The sequence below is a fragment of the Peromyscus leucopus genome, chromosome 7 (assembly GCF_004664715.2).
Source record: "Peromyscus leucopus breed LL Stock chromosome 7, UCI_PerLeu_2.1, whole genome shotgun sequence".
Lineage (NCBI taxonomy): Eukaryota > Metazoa > Chordata > Mammalia > Rodentia > Cricetidae > Peromyscus > Peromyscus leucopus.
Window position 1 is genome coordinate 28824375 of NC_051069.1, and position 21695 is coordinate 28846069.

The 21695-nt window shown below is 57.0% G+C and overlaps 1 protein-coding gene across 6 annotated transcripts in view; it reads right to left on the minus strand.

The window, feature by feature from the left end:
* Positions 1-643: 643 nt before the first annotated feature.
* Bcl9l (BCL9 like) overlaps positions 644-21695 on the minus strand; it is a 31962-nt gene continuing 10910 nt past the window's right edge. For 3 of the 6 annotated variants that reach the window (XM_028866375.2, XM_028866373.2, XM_028866374.2), the window contains 8 exons: positions 14467-14568; positions 12865-13250; positions 12101-12220; positions 7362-7572; positions 7138-7222; positions 4764-7050; positions 4052-4333; positions 644-3894 (listed from right to left, as the gene is read on the minus strand). In XM_028866375.2, coding sequence (XP_028722208.1) covers positions 2801-3894; positions 4052-4333; positions 4764-7050; positions 7138-7222; positions 7362-7572; positions 12101-12220; positions 12865-13250; positions 14467-14492 — 4491 coding nt within the window. In that variant the 5' untranslated portion in view covers positions 14493-14568 and the 3' untranslated portion in view covers positions 644-2800. The remainder of the gene's footprint in view (positions 3895-4051; positions 4334-4763; positions 7051-7137; positions 7223-7361; positions 7573-12100; positions 12221-12864; positions 13251-14466; positions 14569-21695) is intronic. The other 3 variants (XM_028866377.2, XM_028866376.2, XM_037207563.1) reach the window with 1 other exon arrangement.

A 21695-nucleotide genomic window follows, 5' to 3' on the forward strand; every position in this document is an offset into this window, starting at 1 on the left:
ATGAGATCTGGTGCCCTCTTCTGGCCTGCAGGGATACATGCAGACAGAACATTGTATATGCTATAAATAAAATCTTAAAAAAAAAAAAAAAAAACAGAGATGGGGCCCTACCTAGTGGATTCTGGGCGCTGATGGGAAGGAGGCCATCTTGCCTCTCCTGCAGTCCTCAGGGCCCGTGGAAAGTAAAATAGTAAAGGGGTCCTAGCCTTAGAAGAGGGGGCACTTAGCGGAGAAAATGAAGACAGAGACCCCTGTCTTCATCAGGTGGGGGCAATGTGAGAAGCCGACCTGGGCAGGGAAGTCCCCGAGCCCCAGGGAGGTAGTGCTGTGCCCCTGGGAGGGTACTACTCAGGTGGAACCGGAGGAAGCTACTCCACACCTGCTTAGGGGAAACCTAGCTGCTAATTCTGAGCACCTCTTCCCAGCCACTGATGGAGGAGGGGGTGGGGGGTTGCCTGGTACCACTCAAGCCAAACAGACAAGCTCCCTGGGGGACCCCACTAGGGAAATCAGTTCTATAGCTTCAGAGACAACACCCCCATTGCAGAATGGAGACATCTTGGAATCCCCTTTTCTGTTCCCAGCATCCAACAGCCAGCTGGGCAGCAGAGAAACCAGACACAGAAACAAAAAAGGCATGAGATTACATTTTTGAATTTTCTCTTTTTAATAAAAAGGCACCTATAAAACAGGTCAATTCAGTACAGGCAGCACAGAGACCCCCCAGAGCAAGCCTACAAAGTGTTTCAAAATAAAAACCAAGAAGATGTCTTCACATATTGTATTTATATATTTATATTTATATATATATTTATATAATGGTACAAAATGGCTGGGGTATGGCCATGGATGGAGAGGAGAAGGCTGGCCTGTGGAGATCACCTTGGGAAGCTAGTGGAAGAGGTGGGAGACAGGACACCAGAAGGGGGCATCGGGACCTCTGTGGCCTGCGCCCTCTCCTCGGAGCAAGGCAGTAAGACAGTTTGGACAGGCTGGGAACACACGGGTGTAGGGCACAAGGCCCAGATGGAAGCAGGGAGGGCAGAGTGTCTGGCAGGAAGGAGGACAGGTTTCCACCCACCTCTCGACGCAGAGACCTTGGCTCTGGTCCCTGGGAGGGGCAGGGGAAGCCAGGGGCCTGCAGCCAGCTCTGGAGGGGAGGGTGCCTGACCCGGCTGACAATGGACAGCACCAGACTGGGAGTGGGCACAAATTCCCTTTGTATTACAGCTGCCAAGGCAGAACGAGGCCCTGCAGGTCAGAAAGGCTGGGGACAGGGCCCTGGTGAAAGACACCCTGTCTAGAATGGCCCTTGGCCCTGGAGGCAGGGCAGGGAGAGGCCTTGGCCAAGGAGCTGCCTGCCACCTTCGAAGGCAGGAAGGAGGAAGAAGGAAGTGAGCAAAGGAGAATTTTACTCCTGGGGCCGAGGGAGGCAAAACGCCCATGCCTGTATGGCTTCAGTCTGACCAGTGGTGGGTGGGTGGGGCTCTCCTGGGAAGTAACAGGGAGGCAGTGGCTGTGCCTGGGTGGGTGTAGACAGATCTGGTACATGGCCCTGAGCCCTGGACAGAAGGACCTTGCCAGAGTGGACAGGCAGCAGGATGTTTCCCCCACACTGCCTTTCCTCACTCCAGGCTAGGGGTGGAGGCTGGGGGGGTAGACTGACTGACTCAGCCACACTCTGTCCCTTCCTTCTTTGGTGAGAAGCAAGTGGTGGTTTCTGGAAGAGTCTGTGCCCCGAGGGGCTACCTGGCCCAAGGCTCCCGAAGCCGTAGGTTGTAGTCACATCCTGCGAACCCCTCCATCGCTCCATTCGGAGGGGCCGCAGGCTGCCCCTTCCTTCTCTCCCTTCTCATAGACTGGGAAGGACAAGGGCTTCAAGTTCGGGCTAAGGTGTAGCAGCAGAGGCGCCCAGGCCGGTGGGTGGGCGGGACTAGGTCACTGGTGTGGGTAAACACATGCTCGTGTGCACACCTGCTCCCCGGAAATCACTCAGCAGCAGACAGGCGGCCATCGTGGGGGGAGGGGGAGGTATCAGTCCTCCCGGGCTCACCAAATGGAAGCCTAGATAGATAGTCTGACCTCAGCTGACAGGTGGGGTGGGTGGAGGGTGCATAGGACTGCATGTCTCTGGGTCCGGGGGACATGGTGGGAGCGATCATTTGAAGGGGGGGACGGGTTTTTTTTTTTTTAATCTTTTTTGTGTGTGACTTCTATCAAAACACAGAAATACGGCACACGCACACACTGGCACAAAAGCGCAGCTCTATTTACAGCTCCGCGGGCACCTGCCCACCTGGCCAGCCGCCCGCAGGGGGCGTGGGAGAGGAGGTCGGCCATGTCAGCAGGGAGAGGAAGTGAGGAAGACCAGGAAAACGGGGCCGAGAGCCGAGGAACCAACCGGGAGGGGAAACATGGACCTGGAGCACCGCGATGGGGTGACAGTTCCACAAAGGGACAGAGGGTGGAAGACACAGCTGAAGGAGGAGGGAGCTGTAAAGACAGAGGGAAAGAGAAGCCTCACAGGAACGGGAAGGACGGGGGAGGGCCAGTCCTGGTGGCCGAAAGTGGCGCGGAACCCAATTCCAACTCCCACCCAACTCTTGCCGCTCCCCCCCTAAGCTGCCAGCACATCAGGTTTCCACAAATGCCACTCCCCGACACGAGCCCCGCCTCCCCCCCTTCACCCTACCCCTGGACCCAGGCCATCCATCCCAACACTGGATGGAAAAAAAAAAAAAAAAAACCCTTAAAGTTATTCTCAGCATCCCCAGCTCCAGACCCCTTTTGGAGGGGCCTGCTAGAAGGGTAGATTGGCCATGCTGCCCGGCGCTGGGAGGTAGCCCATCTGGCTGTCCAGAGACACACTGCGCTGCCGCAGAGGGTGGGACACCATGAGGTTCTGCTGGGGTGGGGGGCCCATGAGGGAGCCCTGTGGGGAGAGCATGTGGGGAGGCTGGGTATAGACCTCACCCCCCACACCACGTTGCTTCATCAGCATAAAATTCTGCTGGGTCATGAGGCCTTGTGGTGGGGACATGACCCCCTGGTGCAGGCCGTGGGGCACCATGCCCTGCTGTGGGGGCACACCTGTCCTGCCCAGCAAGGACATCTGTCCAGGGTGACACATGGACATGCTCAGCCCCCGCTGGACCCCCTGTTGGCCTGGGAGGTTGGGAGGCCGCGAGGGGGTCTGCTCCGCCATCATGTTCTGCAAGTTCATGAGGTGCAGGTTGGGGGGCTGAGCCTTGGGGGGCTGGTTCTCACTCTTGGGGAAGTACTGGAGGGTGCTGCTCGGCTTCTCAGAGGGGATGATCCTGGATAAGTCGAATTCAGGAATGCCGGTAGGGGTAGGCCGGATCACCTCACTCAGCTCTGGGTCGTTCAGTACTGATGCCACCCCAGGGAGCACCCCGGGGGGGTATGCTTCGCCCATGCGGCCAGCCATGCCTTTGCCCATCAGGTGCTGCTGGGGGGGTATGGGGCCAGGTGGCTGGTTGGGCAGGTCCTCGGGGGGCAGTGGCATGCCGGAAGGGTAGTGCTGCTGCAGGCCAGGCCCCCCACCCCCACCCCCAGTGGGGGCCATGGCACCGTGGGGCTGCTGTAGCCGAGGAGGAAAGGGCATCATCTGGGAGGAGCTGGGCACAGGGCCACAAGGGGTATTTAGGGAGTCTGGGCCTCCTGGGGCCATCATCATCGAGTTTTGAGAAGGGCCCCCTGTCCCCTGTGCATTGGGGTGCAGTGGAATGTTGGACCCCAGAGGGGTAGGAGAGGGCAACATGGTTGGTGGGGGCTCATGGGACAGGGGCTGCTGGCCTGGCAAGTTCATGCCCATGGGGCTCTGGGCAGCAGCAGAGTTCAGGTGCATCTGGTTGGGCTGGTTATTGCTGATGCCTGTGGGGAGAGAACAGGACATTAGAGGTTGTGCCCACCCAGGAGGTGCCTCCCCCATCCCTCCCCACCCCACAAAAGTACTCTGGTCTAGGTTCCACAGGGGCAATTCCTAGACAGACCCACTTTGCCGCTCCCAGAGAGCTTTGCCGCCTCATACCTGGCCCGGAGCCCTGCGGTGGTGGGGGTGGGGGTAACAGGGGCCGGTCAGGCAGCAGCTCGTCGTCTGAGGTGGCGATGGTCTTGATGGCATTGTGGTACAGCGGGGTAGAGCTGGGCATGGCATACTTGGACATCTGAGACATCATCAGTGACAGAGGGTTCTGGGACGGCGTGGGGTCCGGGGAAGATGTGAACGGTAGGCTGGGGTTCATGAGGCCACTGGGAGGATTGGCAGGAGGCGCTGAGGAGCTGTTCCGGGGGCCACTAGGTGGGAGGGTACCTATAGAAGTGGAGAGACAGAAGAGAGCAGGGGTCACTGGGGAGGGGAGGCTGAATTTGGCTACTTATACCCAGAGGGTCTAAGGAAATGTCAATTTCCTCCAAATTTCCATCTCATTTCAGGCACACTCACACCTCACTGAACAGGGGCTCCCCATGACCTCAATGGCCCACACACCATTTTTGTTTGTTTGTTTTTCGAGACAGGGTTTCTCTGTGTGGCTTTGGAGCCTTTCCTGGTAACTCACTCTGTAGCCCAGGCTGGCTTCAAACTCACCGAGAGAGAGATGCCCAAGTCCCAAGGGGGACCCTTCAGGATGCCTAGATGTACCTGGAGCTCTGTGTAAGAGACTCCACACAGTTGCCACCAATGCCCCCGCGGGAACCTTTCCACCACAAAGGCTCCAACCCAAGTCCACCAGACGACTCACCCTGTTCCATGTTGCCCAGGGTAGAGGAAGAGTTTATGCTGAGAGGCGGCTGCTTACTCTGGGAGACCCCAGGGCTAGGCATGGCTGTCTTGGGAGAGGCGACCCAGCCTGGAGAAGGCACCGCCATGGAGGGGGACTTGAGTCGGCTGGGTGAGCCAGTGGGTGACCGCACGAGAGAGGAGCTGAGGACCTGGGGAGACTTGAGAGGTCCTGGTGGGTTGGCAGAAGGCAAGGGCACCATCTGTGAGGGAGTCTGGGGTGACTTGAGGTTGGCAGAGGGTGAGGTGACCAGGGGTGAGTGCACCTGGCTAAGGGTGGGTGACTTCAGATGCCCCATACCTGGTGAGCCCATCTGATTAATACTGATGGTGAGGTCTGAAGGCCGTCTGCCTAGTCCCCTGTTGGGGGCTGAATGCACAGACCCAGGAGGAGGATTGGATGCAGTGGGCAGAGGCATATGGCTGAGCCGGGTGGTACCCACAGTGCCCATGGGCATTGAACTCTGATCAGGGCTGAACATGTCTTGAGTGTTGCCCATGTCCTGGGGCATGGCTTGGTAGGGTCCCTGACCCCCAGAGAATCCCTGCTGGCCCTGGCTGGGAAACTGTGAAGACATAAGCATCTTCTGTGGACCACCCATCATGCCACTGCTGTTCTGGGCCCGAACCCGGGCCATCTCTTCAGGACTAAGGCCCTGAGGCCCCATCATGTCTCCAGGGCCTCGCATCTTCTGTGACATCAGCATCTGCTGCTGTGGCGTCATCTGCACATTCAGGTTCATGTTCATGTTCATGTTCACATTCATGTTCATGTTGAGGTTGCCCGGCCCCATAGGCGGGTCTACCTCCCTCAGCCCAGACTGTCCCATTGGAGGGCTCAGGAGGCCCCGGCCTCCACCGAACTCTATGCCCATGGGAGTGCCGGCCAGGCCATCTCCACCAGTCATCTGCCCCGGAAACATGGTGGGATCCATCTGTCGATGTGCCTGTATCATCCGGTCCATTTCCATGCTCTGTCCCATGCCACTACCCGCCATGCCCAGGGGGCGCTGCATGCCCATTGACCGCTTTTCCAGCAACTGGTGCCTCAACAGCTCCTCCCGGACTCGAGGGGTCATGAATCGCTCTGCCTCACCCTGCCCGCCTGGATAGGGCACGGCATTCTGGGCGAAATTGCTGGGCCCCCCAATAGGAGGCAAGTCTTCGGTCCAGCCCATGCCTGGCCTTACAGGTCTCTGCATGGCATTCATGGGTACCTCCATGGGCATACTCTGTATACTCCCAAACCCAGGCACCCTTTGCATCTGGTTGCCCGGGAAACGGGGGCCAGGGAAGGGAGGTCCAGCTCGGAGCTGCATGGGATCTTGGACATCCATAGGTCCTCGGAGTTGAGCACCCATTCCAGGGGGCCACTGATCCCCAGGTTTGCTGTGGTAAGGAGGTGGGGGCCCCCTTCCCATCATACCCCCCATGCCCACCATGTCCTGCAGAGGGCGGCCGCCGTGCAATCCGATCTGCTCCTCTTTCCGCCGCTTCTCCTCGTAGTACTCTTCCTGCAGTTTGCGCCAGGCCACCTGCTCAGGTGTCAGGCTGTCCTGGCCCAGTCTCTGCATCATCATGTTCATCTGCTGTCCCATGTCCCCACCCTGGGGGTGTCCCGGCACTTCATGCTCCAGTGGGGGGCCTCCTAGGCTCTGTGTCTGTGAAATCATCGACTGCAAGGGCTCCTCGTACTTCTTCAGCCCACTGGGAGGGGCTGAGGGAGGCTGCTGAGCGGCGGAGGGAGCTTGCGCAGATGGGCCCCCCTCACCAGCTCCTCCAGGAGGCCCCTTGAGGAAGGGCTCAGTCTCCCCGCTCCGGAGCAGCAGCCTCTCAATGTCCCGCAGCGTCTGGAGGGAGCGTTCCCGGTGCTCCAGCTGCTCTTTGGACAGGCCCTCGGAGCCCACCAGGTTCCGCTGCCCATTTCCTGTGGGGGTCGCCTCCCCCAATAGGGCTGAGCCAGGGGCGCTGCCGGCGTCTCCTCCAGGAGGCAGGGGGTTGTTAGCAGTGGCGGCCGTTGGGGTGTTAGGGTGGGTGCCCCCGGTCCCACCACCTGTGCTGGCAGCTCCCACGGAGTTGGGGGCCAGGTCCTGGCTGGTGTCTTCAGGAGGCCCCTCTGGGGGCAGGGCAGGAGGGGCACTGCCAGGGGCTGCGGGTGGCGGCGGCAATGGAGGTGGCTGAGACTGTGGTGTACCTGCTGACGGCGTGTTCAGGGGTAGTGGCTCTGGGGTGGGTGGCACTTTAGGGGCCTGCAGGAAGACAAAGGTCAAGAATGAAGACAGATGAGGGGCCATCCCAGCCCCTCATCTTAGAACCAGGCAGGGAAGCACACTCACCTGGTCCAGCTTGGCCCGGGGCACATTCTGCTGGTGGTAGGCGAGGATGGATTCTGCCCGGCCCTGCAGCACGGCCTCTGCAGCCCTGTACAGCGGAACAGCCACAGGCGGCTCAGACACGGACACAAGAGAGCCCACCCCCGCCCGCCCACCTCGCCCCTGCATGTGCTGGGGGGGGGGGTAGACCAAATCCCCTCGAGCCCTCATCTCTCCCAAAGACTTACGTGTTGGCCAGGTGGGTGGTGAAGACATACACGAACTGCGACGGAGGCTTTCCTGAGACGCCCCCACCCCCACCCCCAGGAACATCTGGCCGAAGGCCTGGGGGGGGGCCGTGGGGGGGGCCTGGTGCACTGCTTTCACTGAGGGGCAGTTGGGCAGTTTGGCCAGGACCCAGCTGTGGGGCCGCCATGGCTGGGTCTGCTACATTACAATCTGCAAGAGAGAAAAAGGATACCAGGTGAGCGGCCCAGATGTGGGCCGAAGAATCAGCTGGTGTTTCTGCCCGGGGATGCTCACTGCCTCTCAGCCCATACCCAGAGGGTCATTTGTCCCCAAGATCTCCGTGTTCCCATGCTGACTTGCCCTACACCAATCTTTGCCCAAGATGGCCAGAACGATGACCACGTAGAGAGGAGAGGGAAAACGTGGAGACACACCAAAGTTCTTCTTAGCTCTGCTCCAGAGCACTCCCACTGTGGTGTCTGTGTGTGTGCGTGCATGCATGTGTAAGAGAGAGAGAATATACTGTCTAATGAGTGTGTGAGTGTATGTGTATGTGTGTGTGTGTGTGTGTGTGTGTGTGTGTGTGTGTGTGTGTGTGTGAAAATACTGTCTGATGGCCGGGCAGTGGTGGTGCACGCCTTTAATCCCAGCACTCGGGAGGCAGAGGCAGGCGGATCTCTGTGAGTTTGAGGCCAGCCTGGTCTACAGAGCGAGTTCCAGGAAAGGCGCAAAGCTCCGCAGAGAAATGCTGTCTCGAAAAACAAAAAAAAAACAAAACAAAACACTGTCTGATGACCCAGGCAGGAAAGCAGGGAGGCTGCAGTAGGTGATGATTCAAACAACAGACAGCTTTTCCTTCTACTCCATCACCCACTGACTGATTCTACAAGACACAGACAGCATTTGTCTCAGGTTCTTCAACTACAAAATGGAAACACCACTCAGGTCCCTTGTGCCCTGCTGGGGACAGGTCAAAGAAACACATCTTCTGTGCCACCAAGCAAACTTCCCATTTCAATAACAGAGTCAGAAAGGCGGTATAAAATAAAAGTTCCTCCTCTGCTTTCATAAACTGATCAACACAAGATTTCTGTCACCTCTGATCACGAGAATCATATGGAGATGTGTCCCCATGGGCAACCAGCCAGCGAGCCCTGCAGCAGGTCTAGCCTGACCTTTGTCTTTCCCACAGTTTGAGGGGCTCAGGAACACAATGCTGCCCACCTCCCAGCTGCCAAGGCCAAGCTCAGGGGTGGTCTGCCTGTAAATTGGGGCTTCTGGGATCCATTCCTCAGATTCAACTAGATGTCAGAGCAACTGGAAGAAATGCCTTACTGCTCTTTCTCAGTTTACCAGAAGAAGAATACAGGAAGAGCCTGAGACGGCTTAGTGGGTAAAGGTACCTGCTGCCAACCCTGCCAACCCCCGGGACCCGGGACCCACATGGTGGAAGGAGAGAACTGGCACCCACACATTTTTCTGACCACCCCACTCACGCACCATGGAGTGTACACACACACACACACACACACACACACACACACACACACACACAAATTAAGATGATGGTAAAAACAAAAACAGGCGAGATGAACAAAGTGTGCAAGGCATGTGAGAAAGAGCATTTGCTTCTGGGCCCTCTCTGAATAATGCCACTACTCAGGTGTGCACATACAGTTTAAGGGCACAGGGCACATACAGAGGTCAACAGAGAACTCTGAGTGTTGGTTCAGGAGCCTTGAACCTTTATTTCAAGACAGGACTTCTCACTAAGCCTGGAACTCGTGCACAGCAGAATAGCTTGCCAATGAATCCAGAGAATCTGCCTGCCTCCACTTCCTAGGTTGGCATCACTGGGATTACAGGCAAATGCCAATGCATCCAGCTTTCTTTCTTTCTTTCTTTTTTTTTGGGGGGGGGGTTGAGGCAAGGTTTCTCTGTGTAGCCCTGGCTGCCATGGATCTCACTCTATAGACCAGGCTGGCCTTGAACTCACAGAGATCCACCTGCATCTGCCTCCAGAGTGCTCAGATCACAGGTGTGTACCACCACTGCCCGGCTGTATCCAGCTTTCTTTTTTGTCATTGTTTTGTTTGTTTGTTTGTTTGTTTTTGAGACAGCATTTCTCTGTATAGTCCTGGCTGTCCTAGAACTGGCTCTGTAGACCAGGCTGGCCTTCAACTCAGAGATCCTCCTGCCTCTGCCTCCCAAGTGCTTGGATTAAAGGTGTGCACCATCACTGCCCGGCTTGCGTTCAGCTTTCTATGTAGGTTCTGGGGATCTGAACTCAGGTCCTCACTCTTGAAAGGCAAGTGTTTTACTAAAGGAGCCATCTCCCTAGCCTTCTTCTTGGATTCGTACAGACTCATCAGTAGCTATATTTACCCAGTTCCACCTCAGCCCCATTCCCTCGTCCACAGGCTGGCGTGTGAGACTGAGGCCCTACCCTCTAACCCTGCTCTGATCTTTCAGTCATCAGGTTCCATCTAGAAGCTACCTCAGGGCTAGCAGCCACACCAGTCGATACAACATAGGAAAAAGAACAGTTATCACTCTGGAGACTCCCGGGATTTTAGAGTAGTATGCCAAGAAACAAGGCAAGACCAAACATATATTTCAAAATATCGCAGGCTGACATACTGGGAACATTCCCAGAATAGCTAAGCCACCCTTAGTTTAGCACAAGACAACTTTTGTTCCATGGTCACAAACTCGACTCTCCATTCCCATACAGATGAGATCCATAACTGGCCATCAGTGGGTTTATTTTAGGGGTTTATCCACGCTCATACCAAAAAAAACAAGCCAAAGCCCCCCACCCCCGGACTGCTGTGACAGCCCTTCCGGATAACACGAGGGCTTGACCAAGGCAGTGGCCACCTTAGACTCAGAGTCAGCTCTCCTTGTATGAACTCACTGGTCCACCCCATAACAGTTTTGCCATGAGCCTCCTGCCAATTGTGAGCTGACCTGGATGTATGCAAGCACAGCCTCAGAATTAGAACATCCAACAGGCTCCTACAAGCTATGGAGGCAGAGTTTAGCACAAGAAGGGACTTTCTAGTACCATGGTAGCAACACAAGCCAATGCTGTTCAGATACTGTAAAGGTAATTTTTATAGATGAGCAATCAGAAGTCCTTTCCCAAGTTTATACAAATAGCAAGTGCATCCCTGGGATGTAAGTGAAGAAACGGGTCTCCGAGCCTGAGCTGTGAATAGCTACATCATTCTGCTTCTCCTTGAAGAATTCAGTTGCATGGTTGAGTGCTGTTGAATGGCATGGTGTCACAAGACTATAATCTCAGCACTTTGGAGGTATAAGCCAGCCTTATATATAGCAAACTTGAGGCTAGCCTGTACTACATGAAACCTGGTCTCAACTGAATGACAGTCTATCTAAAAGAGGCTGCTCATGGGATTGTCTTTCTTTTTTTTTCCCCAAGATAGAGTTTCTCCGTGTGACAGCCCTGGCTGTCCTGGATCTCCCTCTGTAGACCAGGCTGGCCTCAAACTCACAGAGATCTGCCTGTCTCTGCCTCCAAGTGCTGGGATTGAAGGTGTCCCCACCACAATGATACAGTCTAATGTTACAAAAACAAACCTGGGGTAACAGGAGGGTTCCTGTCCCAGGAAGCAGCAAAAGATTCTACCACTCAAGCGTCCGTACAGAGATCAGGGAGCACTAAATAGTCACATGGGAGCCTCTGCAGTCCCAGCCAGCTGTGGAGGCTTCTGACTGGCCACCCCTCAGGAGGGTCCACTCATTCCCGCTTGCTGACTGTGTCCTCTCTGCCACAGTCACCACAGGCTGCTGAGAGGACTAAACACAGTGGCCAGCATATTCTTCTGCCTCCTTTCCCTGATTCCTGCCTTCAAAAAGGCCACAATTTAACCAGATGTGGTGACAGATGCCTTTGATCATAGTACTGGGGAAGCAAAGGCAAATGGATTTTTGTGAGTTCTAGGCCAGCCAGGGCTACACACTGAGACCTTGTCTCCAACAACAGCCCACCTATCTCTTCTCTGAAAACACATGTAAGCTTTGAAGGAAAACACCAAGGACATGGATGTCTTAGGTCTCCAGTACATAAGGATGGGTTAAAGAATGAGAGCCAGGCAGTAGTGGCACACACCTTTGATTCCAGCACTCAGGAGGCAGAGACAGGTGGATCTCTGTGAGTTAGAGGCCAGCCTGGTCCACAGAGTGAGTTCCAGGACAGCTTGGGCACACAGAGAAACCCTGCCTCTAAACACAAAAAAAGAAGAGAGAGGAATGGGTGTCATTCCACCTACTTCTTGTCCTAGCAATTTGCACCTGACCACTTTCTGAGAGTCATTCAGAGGGAGGAACCAGAGTCAGTTCACACCTGCTGTTAGGTTAGCAAGGCTTTGCAAGGCCAAGTCGGTCCCAGACTGGACCGTCCCTGCCCATCCTCCACTCACCAGTAGGTGGCAGCATAGGCCATGAAATCTGTTAGAAAAGTAGGTGCGTTGTCCAGGAAAGGGACCACCTGAAAGACCCTATGGAGTGGCCAGAGGAGAGAGGGAGAGAGTAACTAAGGACCTGGAAGGCTGGGACTGGGCTGCCACAAGGTAGGTAAGCCAAAAAGTGTGACGTACGTAGTCCCGGTCCTGGCCACTTCACCCACAACCCCCTAAAGCCCTAGGTAAGGAGGCTCCCTTAGGACAGCCATCCCTGGAGGGCACCGGGAGGCACCGCCTCGAAGGATACTCACTGTGGGCGGCCCCAATGGGCTTATCGTCCTCCTCGCTGTCTGGGCCCGAGCACCATTCGTCCCCACTGTACGGCTGCTTCCGCTCCAGCACACACCTCCGTTTGCTCCGGGGCGCCACCTCTGCCCGGGCAGAACAGGGACAGGAGTGAGCGCTAAGATGTCCTGCCCTTCCACGTGCAGAGGTCCTCCCAGACCATTCTCCACAGTGCCCCTCCCTAAAGGGCACTGCCCAGACCACGGCGGGCACCTTGCCAGTCCTTGGCCCCCGCCACACCACCATTTGTTTCTGATTTCTCTCTCCACCCCTGGCTGCCTGTCTCCCCTCCCCTCCCCCCCATACCAAGTAGAGCCTAATCCCAACCACAACTGGTTCTAATTAGGGCTGGGGGGGGGGGCAGGGAGGAGCCACTGTGACTCTTTTAGGCCCCAGTGCCTGTTCCCAAAGGGCCTGGGGGGGGGTTGTTGCTATTCACCCAGGACACCTCCCTCTCCAATGTAGGGGCTATGATAGGAAGGTGGGGGACAACAAAACTACAAGTCTGTCACTCTGTGTCCGGCCCTTCCACGAGTGGTACCCTGGCCAGCCCTACTCTGGAATGAACCGGATGACTGACTGGCACAGAGATAAGAGAAATAAAGGTGACCAAAACAACACACATTGGATGGCAAGACAGGATGAGAACCAAGCAGGAGATGGTCTCTGAGCAGCTTGGGTCTTGGGCTGCGGATGACGCTAGTCCAGAGATGAGAGAATACGACAATACCTTTGGCCTCTGAATCGAGGGATGGAGTCCCAGCCTCCCGCTGCTCTCCAGAGTCTACGGATACACTCCGCTCACGCTTCACCTTGCCCTTGAGTGAGCTGAAAGGAGGCACCCCTGCCTGGGGGTTCTTCAGACTTGAGTTGCTAGGTGAGATCTGATTGGCCTTGGCCCCATGGCTTCCCGCCCCCACGCCCTTGGACCCCAGGTTGCAGGTGGGTCCTTGGTTCACATTCTGGTGCTGGGATTGGGCCCCTCCATTCCCTGTCTTGCCATGATTGGTCAGTTTATTTTCTGGGTGCATTGGCTTGGCTGGGGCAGGGGGGCAGTGGCCGCGAGGGGACAGCGGCGGGCTCCCTGGAGCCTCTCTCCTCCTGGGGTGGGGTAACCTGGGAGAAGGGAGGAGAGACAGGAAAGGTTAATCCTGCAAGGAGCTAGGCAGGCCTGGACTTTAGCTCCCTTACCTCACCTAATGGTGTAGGGGTGGTTAGACCCTATCTTGAGACCACCTGCTATTCCCTACCTCAGATAAGAGCAGAGCTCTGTCTCCCCGCCCCCCCAGGGGAGTGGAGATGGAGCAAGGTTCCTTATCTCCTAGGCCCGATTCAAATGGAAACTAGGGCTTTGAGTTGGCAGGATCTGCCTACCCTCAGCCTCAATATCCACCAGCTTCCCTGGCACCCTGTTCGTTCTCTCTAGCATTTGATGCATCCTTAGCACCTTCTAGGGTTTAAGACTCCTTCCAAGGCCCCAAACCTCAACTATGCTGTGCCCTAACAACTAACAGAGAAGGGCCACAGGACCTGTGAGTCACTGATCAAGCCCAGTCTTATTCCCTAGGGGGGGGGTAGGGAAGCACGATTGAAGTGGTACCCACTGGCCCAGAAGACTCCCCAGAGCCTAAGGGGAAGGCCCGGGAGGGTGGGCCAGTAGGCCCTGAAGGCAGGCAGGAACAGAAGGAGGGGGGGAGGGGAGTGGTATGTCAAGCGAGTACAGCTTGAAGCCAAGGATTCCTGCAGCCTAGGCTGCGGGCCCTTTAAGCTCCAGCCCGCTCCCCCCACCGCCTCCCCCTCCCCGGAGACCTATTAATAGCCGCTGGAAAGATCACATCACGGGAGAGGATATTTATCCCCCCTCATTCCACACCAGCTCAGATTTATTTCAGCCCTGCTGTCCTGCCGCCTGGCCCTGTCTGCCTGCTTCTCCCGGGGAGGAGGGAGGCAGGCACCACCCCCACTCCAGCTCCTACCCCCACCTAGACTGAGGCTGGAGGGCGCCATCACACCCCCCACCACTAGGGTGGGTGGGGGTCTGCTCTAACGGTTTTGGGAGGGACGAGGTAGAAGGGACCAGAAGCAGCCTGCATAGCTCTGCCAGTCTCCTCTGCCCCCTGGGCCCAGGCGCTAAGGCTGGCTGCCAGCTCCTGCCCGGGGCCAGACGTTCCCACTCCTACCTCCCTTTAGCCCACTGGTGGCCGGGAAGCCAGGTGCCCGAGGGGCTCCTCTCCAAAGCGGCAACGCTTCACAGCTTGGCCCCATCACCGCGGGCCCTTCCCTTCCCCGCTCTCCGTACACACACATCCCACCCTCCGTGACACCCACACACCTTGTCTTGTTAGCCAGGATCCTCATGGCTCCCACACACAGTGGGGCTACGGCCCCTGTGCGTGCCCAGGGCCCAGCCAGGTACTCGGTACTGGAGCAGGGACTGCAGCAACAAGCCCCAAAGAGAAAACTTGTGACTTAGGGAGGGGGTGTATGAAGGGGAAGGAAGGGAGAACCCCACAGCCCCGGGACTAAGGAACTGGATAGGGGAGGGTGGGATTGGGAAGAGAAGACTTCTCGATCCTAAAGACCAGTCCAGTCCCCATCCCTCCCGCACCTTGTCCTCAGGGAACTTGCAGTATCTAGCAAGCCCCCCCTCCGCCCCGGACAACCCTCCCCCCCAAGGGCTGCAGAGTCAGAATTCACTAATAGGCTAGGTCGCAAAAGTGACGCGTGGGGCGGCTGCGAGGTCTGCTCTGGCCCACTGGGGGACTCCCGCTCCCAGACACGCCCCTCACCTAGGATTCGGGAATCCCTCACGCCCCGCCCCAGCACTGCGCCCTGTCCCCAGGCGCTGCAGCCTTCCAGGGGCCGGGGTGGGGGCACTGCCCCGCCCCGCCCCCAGCTCCAGGCCTAGCCCGTGCCCATCCCGGCAGGCCCGGGCGGGCAGCAAGAGGCCTGGCGGGGCCCCGGGGCTGCAGCTGGGCTCTTCTGGAGACCAGTAACGCTGGCTCAGATTCCTCCCCGACCGCAAGAATGCAGGAGCCTCCCCTCCCCCCCCTCCCTTGCACCCCCACCCCGCCCCCTTCGGCAGAGCCCGAGTGTAGAGACAGAGCGAGCAAGGAGCGAGAGAGCCAGCGAGGCAGCGAGCGAGGGTGAGGGAGGCAGACAGGGCTGCAGCGTGGATCTCCCGGGCCCACTGGAGGGCGCGCGGACAGACACACGGACAAGTCCCCCAGGGACTGACTGGGCACCAGCCGGCCTGGCAGACTGGGCGCGCGGAGCTGGGGCATGAGAGACCCACAAGCACCCGAACTCTGACTCACACGCACACTTACAGCTCACACGTGGACAGGGAGACAAAGACACGCACGGAGCCCAGGAAACTAGAGACGCTCACAGCCAGCTGGCGGAGGTGTGCCCGAGGGACTGGGCAGCGAGAACCAGCAGGAGCCGCCGGGCAGCCTGGGGCGTACAGACACCCTGACCGCCCAGCGGAGTGAGAGCCGCCGGCGGACTCATTGAGCAGATGTGAAGACTGAGACCCACACACAAGGGAGCCATGGAAAGTTGAGCCCGACAGTCACAAAGAATACACAGAGGGCCATAGATACACCAACAAGCTGACTTACACAAACACATCCAACCGCCCCCTGCTCTGTCCCCTTTCCCCGCCCCCAGCAGCGATCCCGGTAAAAGGTGGGGGAGGGAAGGGGAGGAGTCTTGGGTCCTAGAGCTTCTTCCCGTGACAGGTCCGGCTAGACACACCCGTGCACACTCCCGCTCCCTGCTCAGCTGCGGGAAGCTGGGCTGGGACCTCCAAGGAAGGGGGCCCTACCAGGTACACTGTGGACGTCTAACCTTAACTTAACCCCTGTGGAACGTTGGCCTTCCCCACTCCAACTCTGTACCTGGACAAGAAGGTTCTAAAGTCCAGGGCCCAGCTTGCAGCAGCCGCCACCACACACACACACACACACACACACACACACACACACACACACACACACACACACACACGCCCAACACAACCAGGGAAGATCAGAGGCAGGAATCGCCGGGGAATCCTGGGAAAACCAGCCTGGTCAATGGTGGACATGCAGTTTAAGCTCTCACCTTCATCCCTGGTTGATTCTCAAAGCTACCTACCCAATTTCACAAAGAGGAACTGAGGTCTGAGGAAAGCAAGCTGTATTCTCTTGGGTCACATGACAGCATGAGCAACCAAGGACCCCCATTCCAGGCACTACAGTGCCCCCCTGGAGCCAAGGCTGTTCATCTCAGTCTAAATCACATCGGTGGGCCTCTCACATTTGAGTCCCGGAGCCTATCACCTGTGAAGGGGGTTGGGAATGGGCGGGGCAAAGGCCATCTACTACTTTCGGTTAAGGGTCTCAAAAACTGGAATGAGTCACCTTGGCATGGTGACTCACACCTGTAATCTTAGCACTTGGGAGGCTGAAGCAGGAGGATCACAAGTTCAAACCCAACCTGTGTTACAGAGTAAGTTCCAGAACATCATAAACTACCTAGCACGACTTTGTCTCAAAACCTTCCCTGGCCGGGCGTGGTGGCGCACGCCTTTAATCCCAGCACTCGGGAGGCAGAGCCAGGCGGATCTTTGTGAGTTCGAGGCCAGCCTGGGCTACCAAGTGAGCTCCAGGAAAGGCGCAAAGCTACACAGAGAAACCCTGTCTCGAAAAAACCAAAAAAAAAAAAAAAAAAAAAAAAAACCTTCCCTGAAAAGCTACCATACCGAGGAGAGAGAGAAAAAAAAAAACAACAACAACAAAAAACAGTATAATAATCCAGGGAGGAGCTGTTAGGAATTCTCTTCAGTGCCCGCCCCCAGTGAATCTTAACTGTGCCCCCCAGGACTCCACCTCCTGCTCCCACCCAGCTGCGAGGCAAGCTGAGTCAAGTACAGATGAGTCAGGACTTCCCCATCTCACATCTCCCTGTCTGCCCTTCAAGAGCTGGTCCCAGCTCCCAAAGACCCCCCTTTTCCTCGATCCTCTCCGTCCCAGATGACACTTGAGAGGACAGGAGGAATGACGGTTGGCAGGGCCATGCTTAAGCACTGAACGAACGAGGAGCTGTCCTGACCCCAGGCCAGAAGCCCCTGGAGATGTGGCGCGCCAGGAAAGGCTGGCGCTTTGGGAACACCACGCTCTCAGAGTGAGGAGAGGTGACATGTTCACAAACAGGGAGCAGGTGCAAGTCACCTGAGTGAGAGGCCCGGGAGCCAGCCCATGAGAATGTGCCTGGAGCAAAGGAGCTGGGGGGGGGGGGGGCACGGTGGGCACTGGCCTGCGGTCCCTGTGCTTGGGAGGCTGAGACAGGATCCAGGCCGGCTTTGAGAGACTTAACCAGCTTCTAGAACAAAAAGCCTGAAGTGGGGTCACTGGACTCCACTGTGTAAAATAAGGGCAGGCCACCGATTAGGGGTTAGTGAGAACAATCCCAGTTGGAGGAGGGAGTCAAGGAAGGCCCCATGGTCAGAGACTCCAGCCCTGTTTAACACAACTGTCCCCCAGTCCCAGTCGGGCAGGCAATTCATATGCCCAGTAGCAATCTGCCTGTTTTCATGCCGGGAGTCTGCTTGACCAGACCAGACAGCCCACAGGTCTTTCTGACCTGCTCATAACCATCTCAGGGAAGCCAGGCATTGTAGCTCAGGAAACTGAGGCAGGATGCTTTCTGAGGCTTCAAGATCAGCACAAGCTACACAAGGAGCCCCACAATAAGACTCTCGCTACAGTAAATCTTACTGTAAGGCTCTCTACAAAATAAATATCTATGCCTGGGTATGGCGGTTTACACCTTCAATCCTATCACTTGGGAGGTAGAAATGGGCTGTCTGTGATTTCAAGGCTAGCCCAGGCTGCATACCAAATTCCAGGCCACCTAGGGCTCAGTAGTGAGATGCTATCTCTCTTTCACTCACTCACTCACCACCAGCACCACCAGCACCAGCATCACCAGCACCACACAAAATATGTTTTACTTCAGGGCCAGTGACGCCATCAGTAGAACGAATATTTTATCAGAGGACCTATGTACAATCCCAGTAAGATCAGGAAAACAAAGAAGTGAGAAATGCTTTGGGGGACCCATGTCCCCACATGTGGTAAACAGAGACTTTCAGAAAAGAAAATGTGATACAAGGGGACAGGGTCCCTGGCCTCTGGCTGAGAGAAGATTCAACTCCCAAGATGATGTCCCAATTCCCCTTTTTCCTGGGTCTCAGGACCCCCTGGTCCTCAGGACCGCTCTTCCAGCACTCAGGTTACTCCCTGAGGTGGTGATTCAGCCGGGTGGGGAGGTCAGAGATTTAGAGTGCAGCTCAAGGACCCAAGGTGTTATTCTGACAGGGACCCTCTAGGTGGGGACTTCCAGGATTGGGGGGGTTGGGGTCCCCTGACCTAGGTTCCTAGCAAAACTCCCCTCCCAGGAGTCCATGCAAATAAACAGTTTTGCTTGGGAGGTTTTACCTGGGAGTTTCCAGCCAGCCTGCCCCACCTCTAGCCCCAGGGTGAGGTCAGACGATCCTAACCCTGCAGGACCAAGTAGTCTGCTGATCCTCTGCAGCGCAGGACCTTTGCACAGAGTGCCTGTGGGAGACTCTGCTCTACTCTTTCTGGACCACTGTCCCTCTGGAGCCTGTGGGGACACTCGGCGTTGCCGGAACAGGCCCAAGTCCACCTCACTTCTCTTGACTCTGTCAGCCATTACCCCTGAGTCCAGACCTCAGGAAGCAATCATGCCCTGGCAGTGAGTAGGATGCCCCCAAAAGACTGCTGCCCAATCCCTAGCTACTCCCTCCCACTAGGGAGAGGGGTGAGGAGAGGGGGGGGGCACTAGGAAACAAGACAGGGCAGGAAGCCCAGGCAGGCAGCGGGCACTCTGGGCCAGGCACAAACAGCCAACACAGGAAACCACAGCCCACCCCCGCCCACCCCACCCGCCCAAGGCTCTGGGAGAGAGGAGCGCCAGAAGCCCTGTACCCTGACTGAGGCCAGGGCCAGGGGTTAACCCGGGGCAAAGGAGGTGCTCAAAATCCTCTAGACTGCTCTGCCCCGGACCCTATCTGGGGAGGGGGAGAGGAAGCCAGGCTGGCAGAGGTGGCGCTGCCTCTTTAAATCCACCGAAATCCTGAGCTAGGCCCAGCCCAGCTCTGGTTTCACAGGAAGGAAAGGAGCTCAGGAGTCAGTACAGCAGACGGGCAGTGGCTGGAATTAGCCCCTCCGCCCAAATATATCTGGACTCCACTGCCACTCCACTGGCACTTCCTGCCCCCTGGCACCTGCACCAGGGTGGGGGTAGGCGAGGGTCTAGGTGCTACTTCTCCCTAATGGGAGATCCCAGTTTCCGGAGGTGGCCTGTTGCTGTGTGGCTAGGGAATGACTTCTTAAACCAGTACTCCCACAATGGGGGGGGGGGGGAAATGAGCCAAGCAGCTTCCCGGGGGCCTTCACCTGGCCCTGTCTCCCAAGGGGTTAATCTGGCCCCTATTTAGGGGGGCATGGGTGGCCGAGGAACCTCCTCCAAACTGCCTGGCTACTGGGAACAATGGGGCCATTGTGGGAGGAGGGAGTGCGGGCAGGCGGCTGGCACACACCACGGGCAGGACCTCGCCCAAAGCCTGCCTGCCTGCCTGCCACACTCGGCTCTCTCCCCCAGGTACAGCCAGAGGCAGACACATCTTCCACCCCGGCCTTGCCTGCCTGGCCTGAGCCCTTGGCACCAGCAGCACCTGGATGGCGATCTAGCCCTGTCTAGCCCTGTCTGCGTTGACATGCAGATGGCCATGACCCTCCAGGAAGCAGGGGCTTCTGGGCCTGGGCGAGTGGGGGTGGGGTGATGAGACCGGATGTATGCCTGTGATCCTCCTGCAGGGCAGACAGGAAGGCCAAGCTAGGTCTCTAGTGTCAGCCCTGGCGCCCTCAGGCCAGGAGGGCTTCCAGGACTGTGAGCAGCGGTGACAGGCAGGGTCCCCTGCCCCAAGGCCTCCTTTCCCACACCCGTCCCATAAACCTTCCCTCTGAGAAAGTCTGATGCTCTCTGCAGCCGTGGCCAGGGTTGGGGCCCTGGCGGGTATGGGGGCCAACAGAATGAGAATCTGCTCTGTGGTTGGGCAGATAGAATGCCCGTCACATCATGCCACCTCTAAACTGTAGAACACTGTCCATCTCTTCATCCCCTTGGGCCTCAGTTTACTCACAAGCAAAATTACAAAGCGAGATATTAGCAGAAACCACCTAAAAATGTCTATGGTACATTAGCCCTCAGCAAAGTTCCCTAGGCAATCAATCTCTCTTTGCTAACCCAGTACCCAAGAATGTGGCATGTCATAAAGGTACATCTGTAACGAGAAGCACATCTAGATATTTACCCTATGAGCATCCAGGCCAGCAGGGCCCATGGGTATTGCTTTAGTGTCACCCGGGGACATGGCTTTTCTTCGCTCTCTGTGAAGAAGACGTTTGTCCACCCTACTAACATGGCCCCTAAGCACCCCTGAGTCCCCCAACTTTCTCCAACCCAGAACAGGAATGTAGAGAGAGCTGCTGTCCCTAGCTCTCAGCCTCAGGTCTTACCCAGGAGGACAGTGAAGGGGGACTTCCCTGCTAGTGATCTGTACCCCTCCAGTCTGACGGACCCCAATACATGCAGGGTTGAGCCAGGAGGAAGTGTGCGCTTACTCTCTTGCCATGGCTGTCTTTAGACGGGGGAGAGGGTCTTAGAGAGAAGGCACGGTGGATAAGTAGTTCTAGAGGACAGGAGGGCCCAAGGAGGAAGCCTCACTCTCTTCTCAACCAGAAAGGGCTCTACCTCTCAGGGAGGGGGCCCACAAGCCCACAAAGGGTTAACAAGGTCCTAAAAATAATCCTGTTCCCAGCAGGACCCGCTGATCAGAACCCTTCAGCCATCTGTTCCCGTTTTCTCCTGTTCACATTGGAACATCTGAAACCAGCCCCAGAGCCCCAGCCCGTTCCCAAAAATAGCCCCAGCCTGCCCAAGGAGCAGCCCCAGAGGCTGGGCACAGGACACATCGCCAGCTCAACAGTTAAGCAGGATGGCACAGGCAGATAAGCCCTCCCCTCCCAAGCCCACAGGGAAAGGGAAGTCCTCTCTGTCCCAGGAGGTGGGTGGCGCGCAGCATGGGGGCTCTAGCCCATCCCTCCTAGTCCAAAGCCACAGTGGGCACCTGCTAGCCAAGCCCAGACCTCAGACCCAGGAGCCCTGCTATTCCAGGGCTCCCGTTTCTTAAGCCCCAGAAGATCCTAGCCACCTGTCTGCTTAGATCCTTTCTTCTGAGGGTGATCTAGCCCTGCCGTCTCCTCCATGCTCCTCACCCAAAGGTTCCCAAGCTCCATCCCAGCCCTACCCCAGGATCTTAGAGAGTCCTGGTCACCACCGGCACTCACAATCTCCCCTGCTGAGACACTAGGGAAGGATTCCAGGGGTATCCCCCCACGATATCAGGGACAATGACATGCCCCCACTCTCCTTCTGGGCTTGAGGCTAGCCTTCCCTGCCTCTCCTCCGTGAGGTGCTGACATGCTC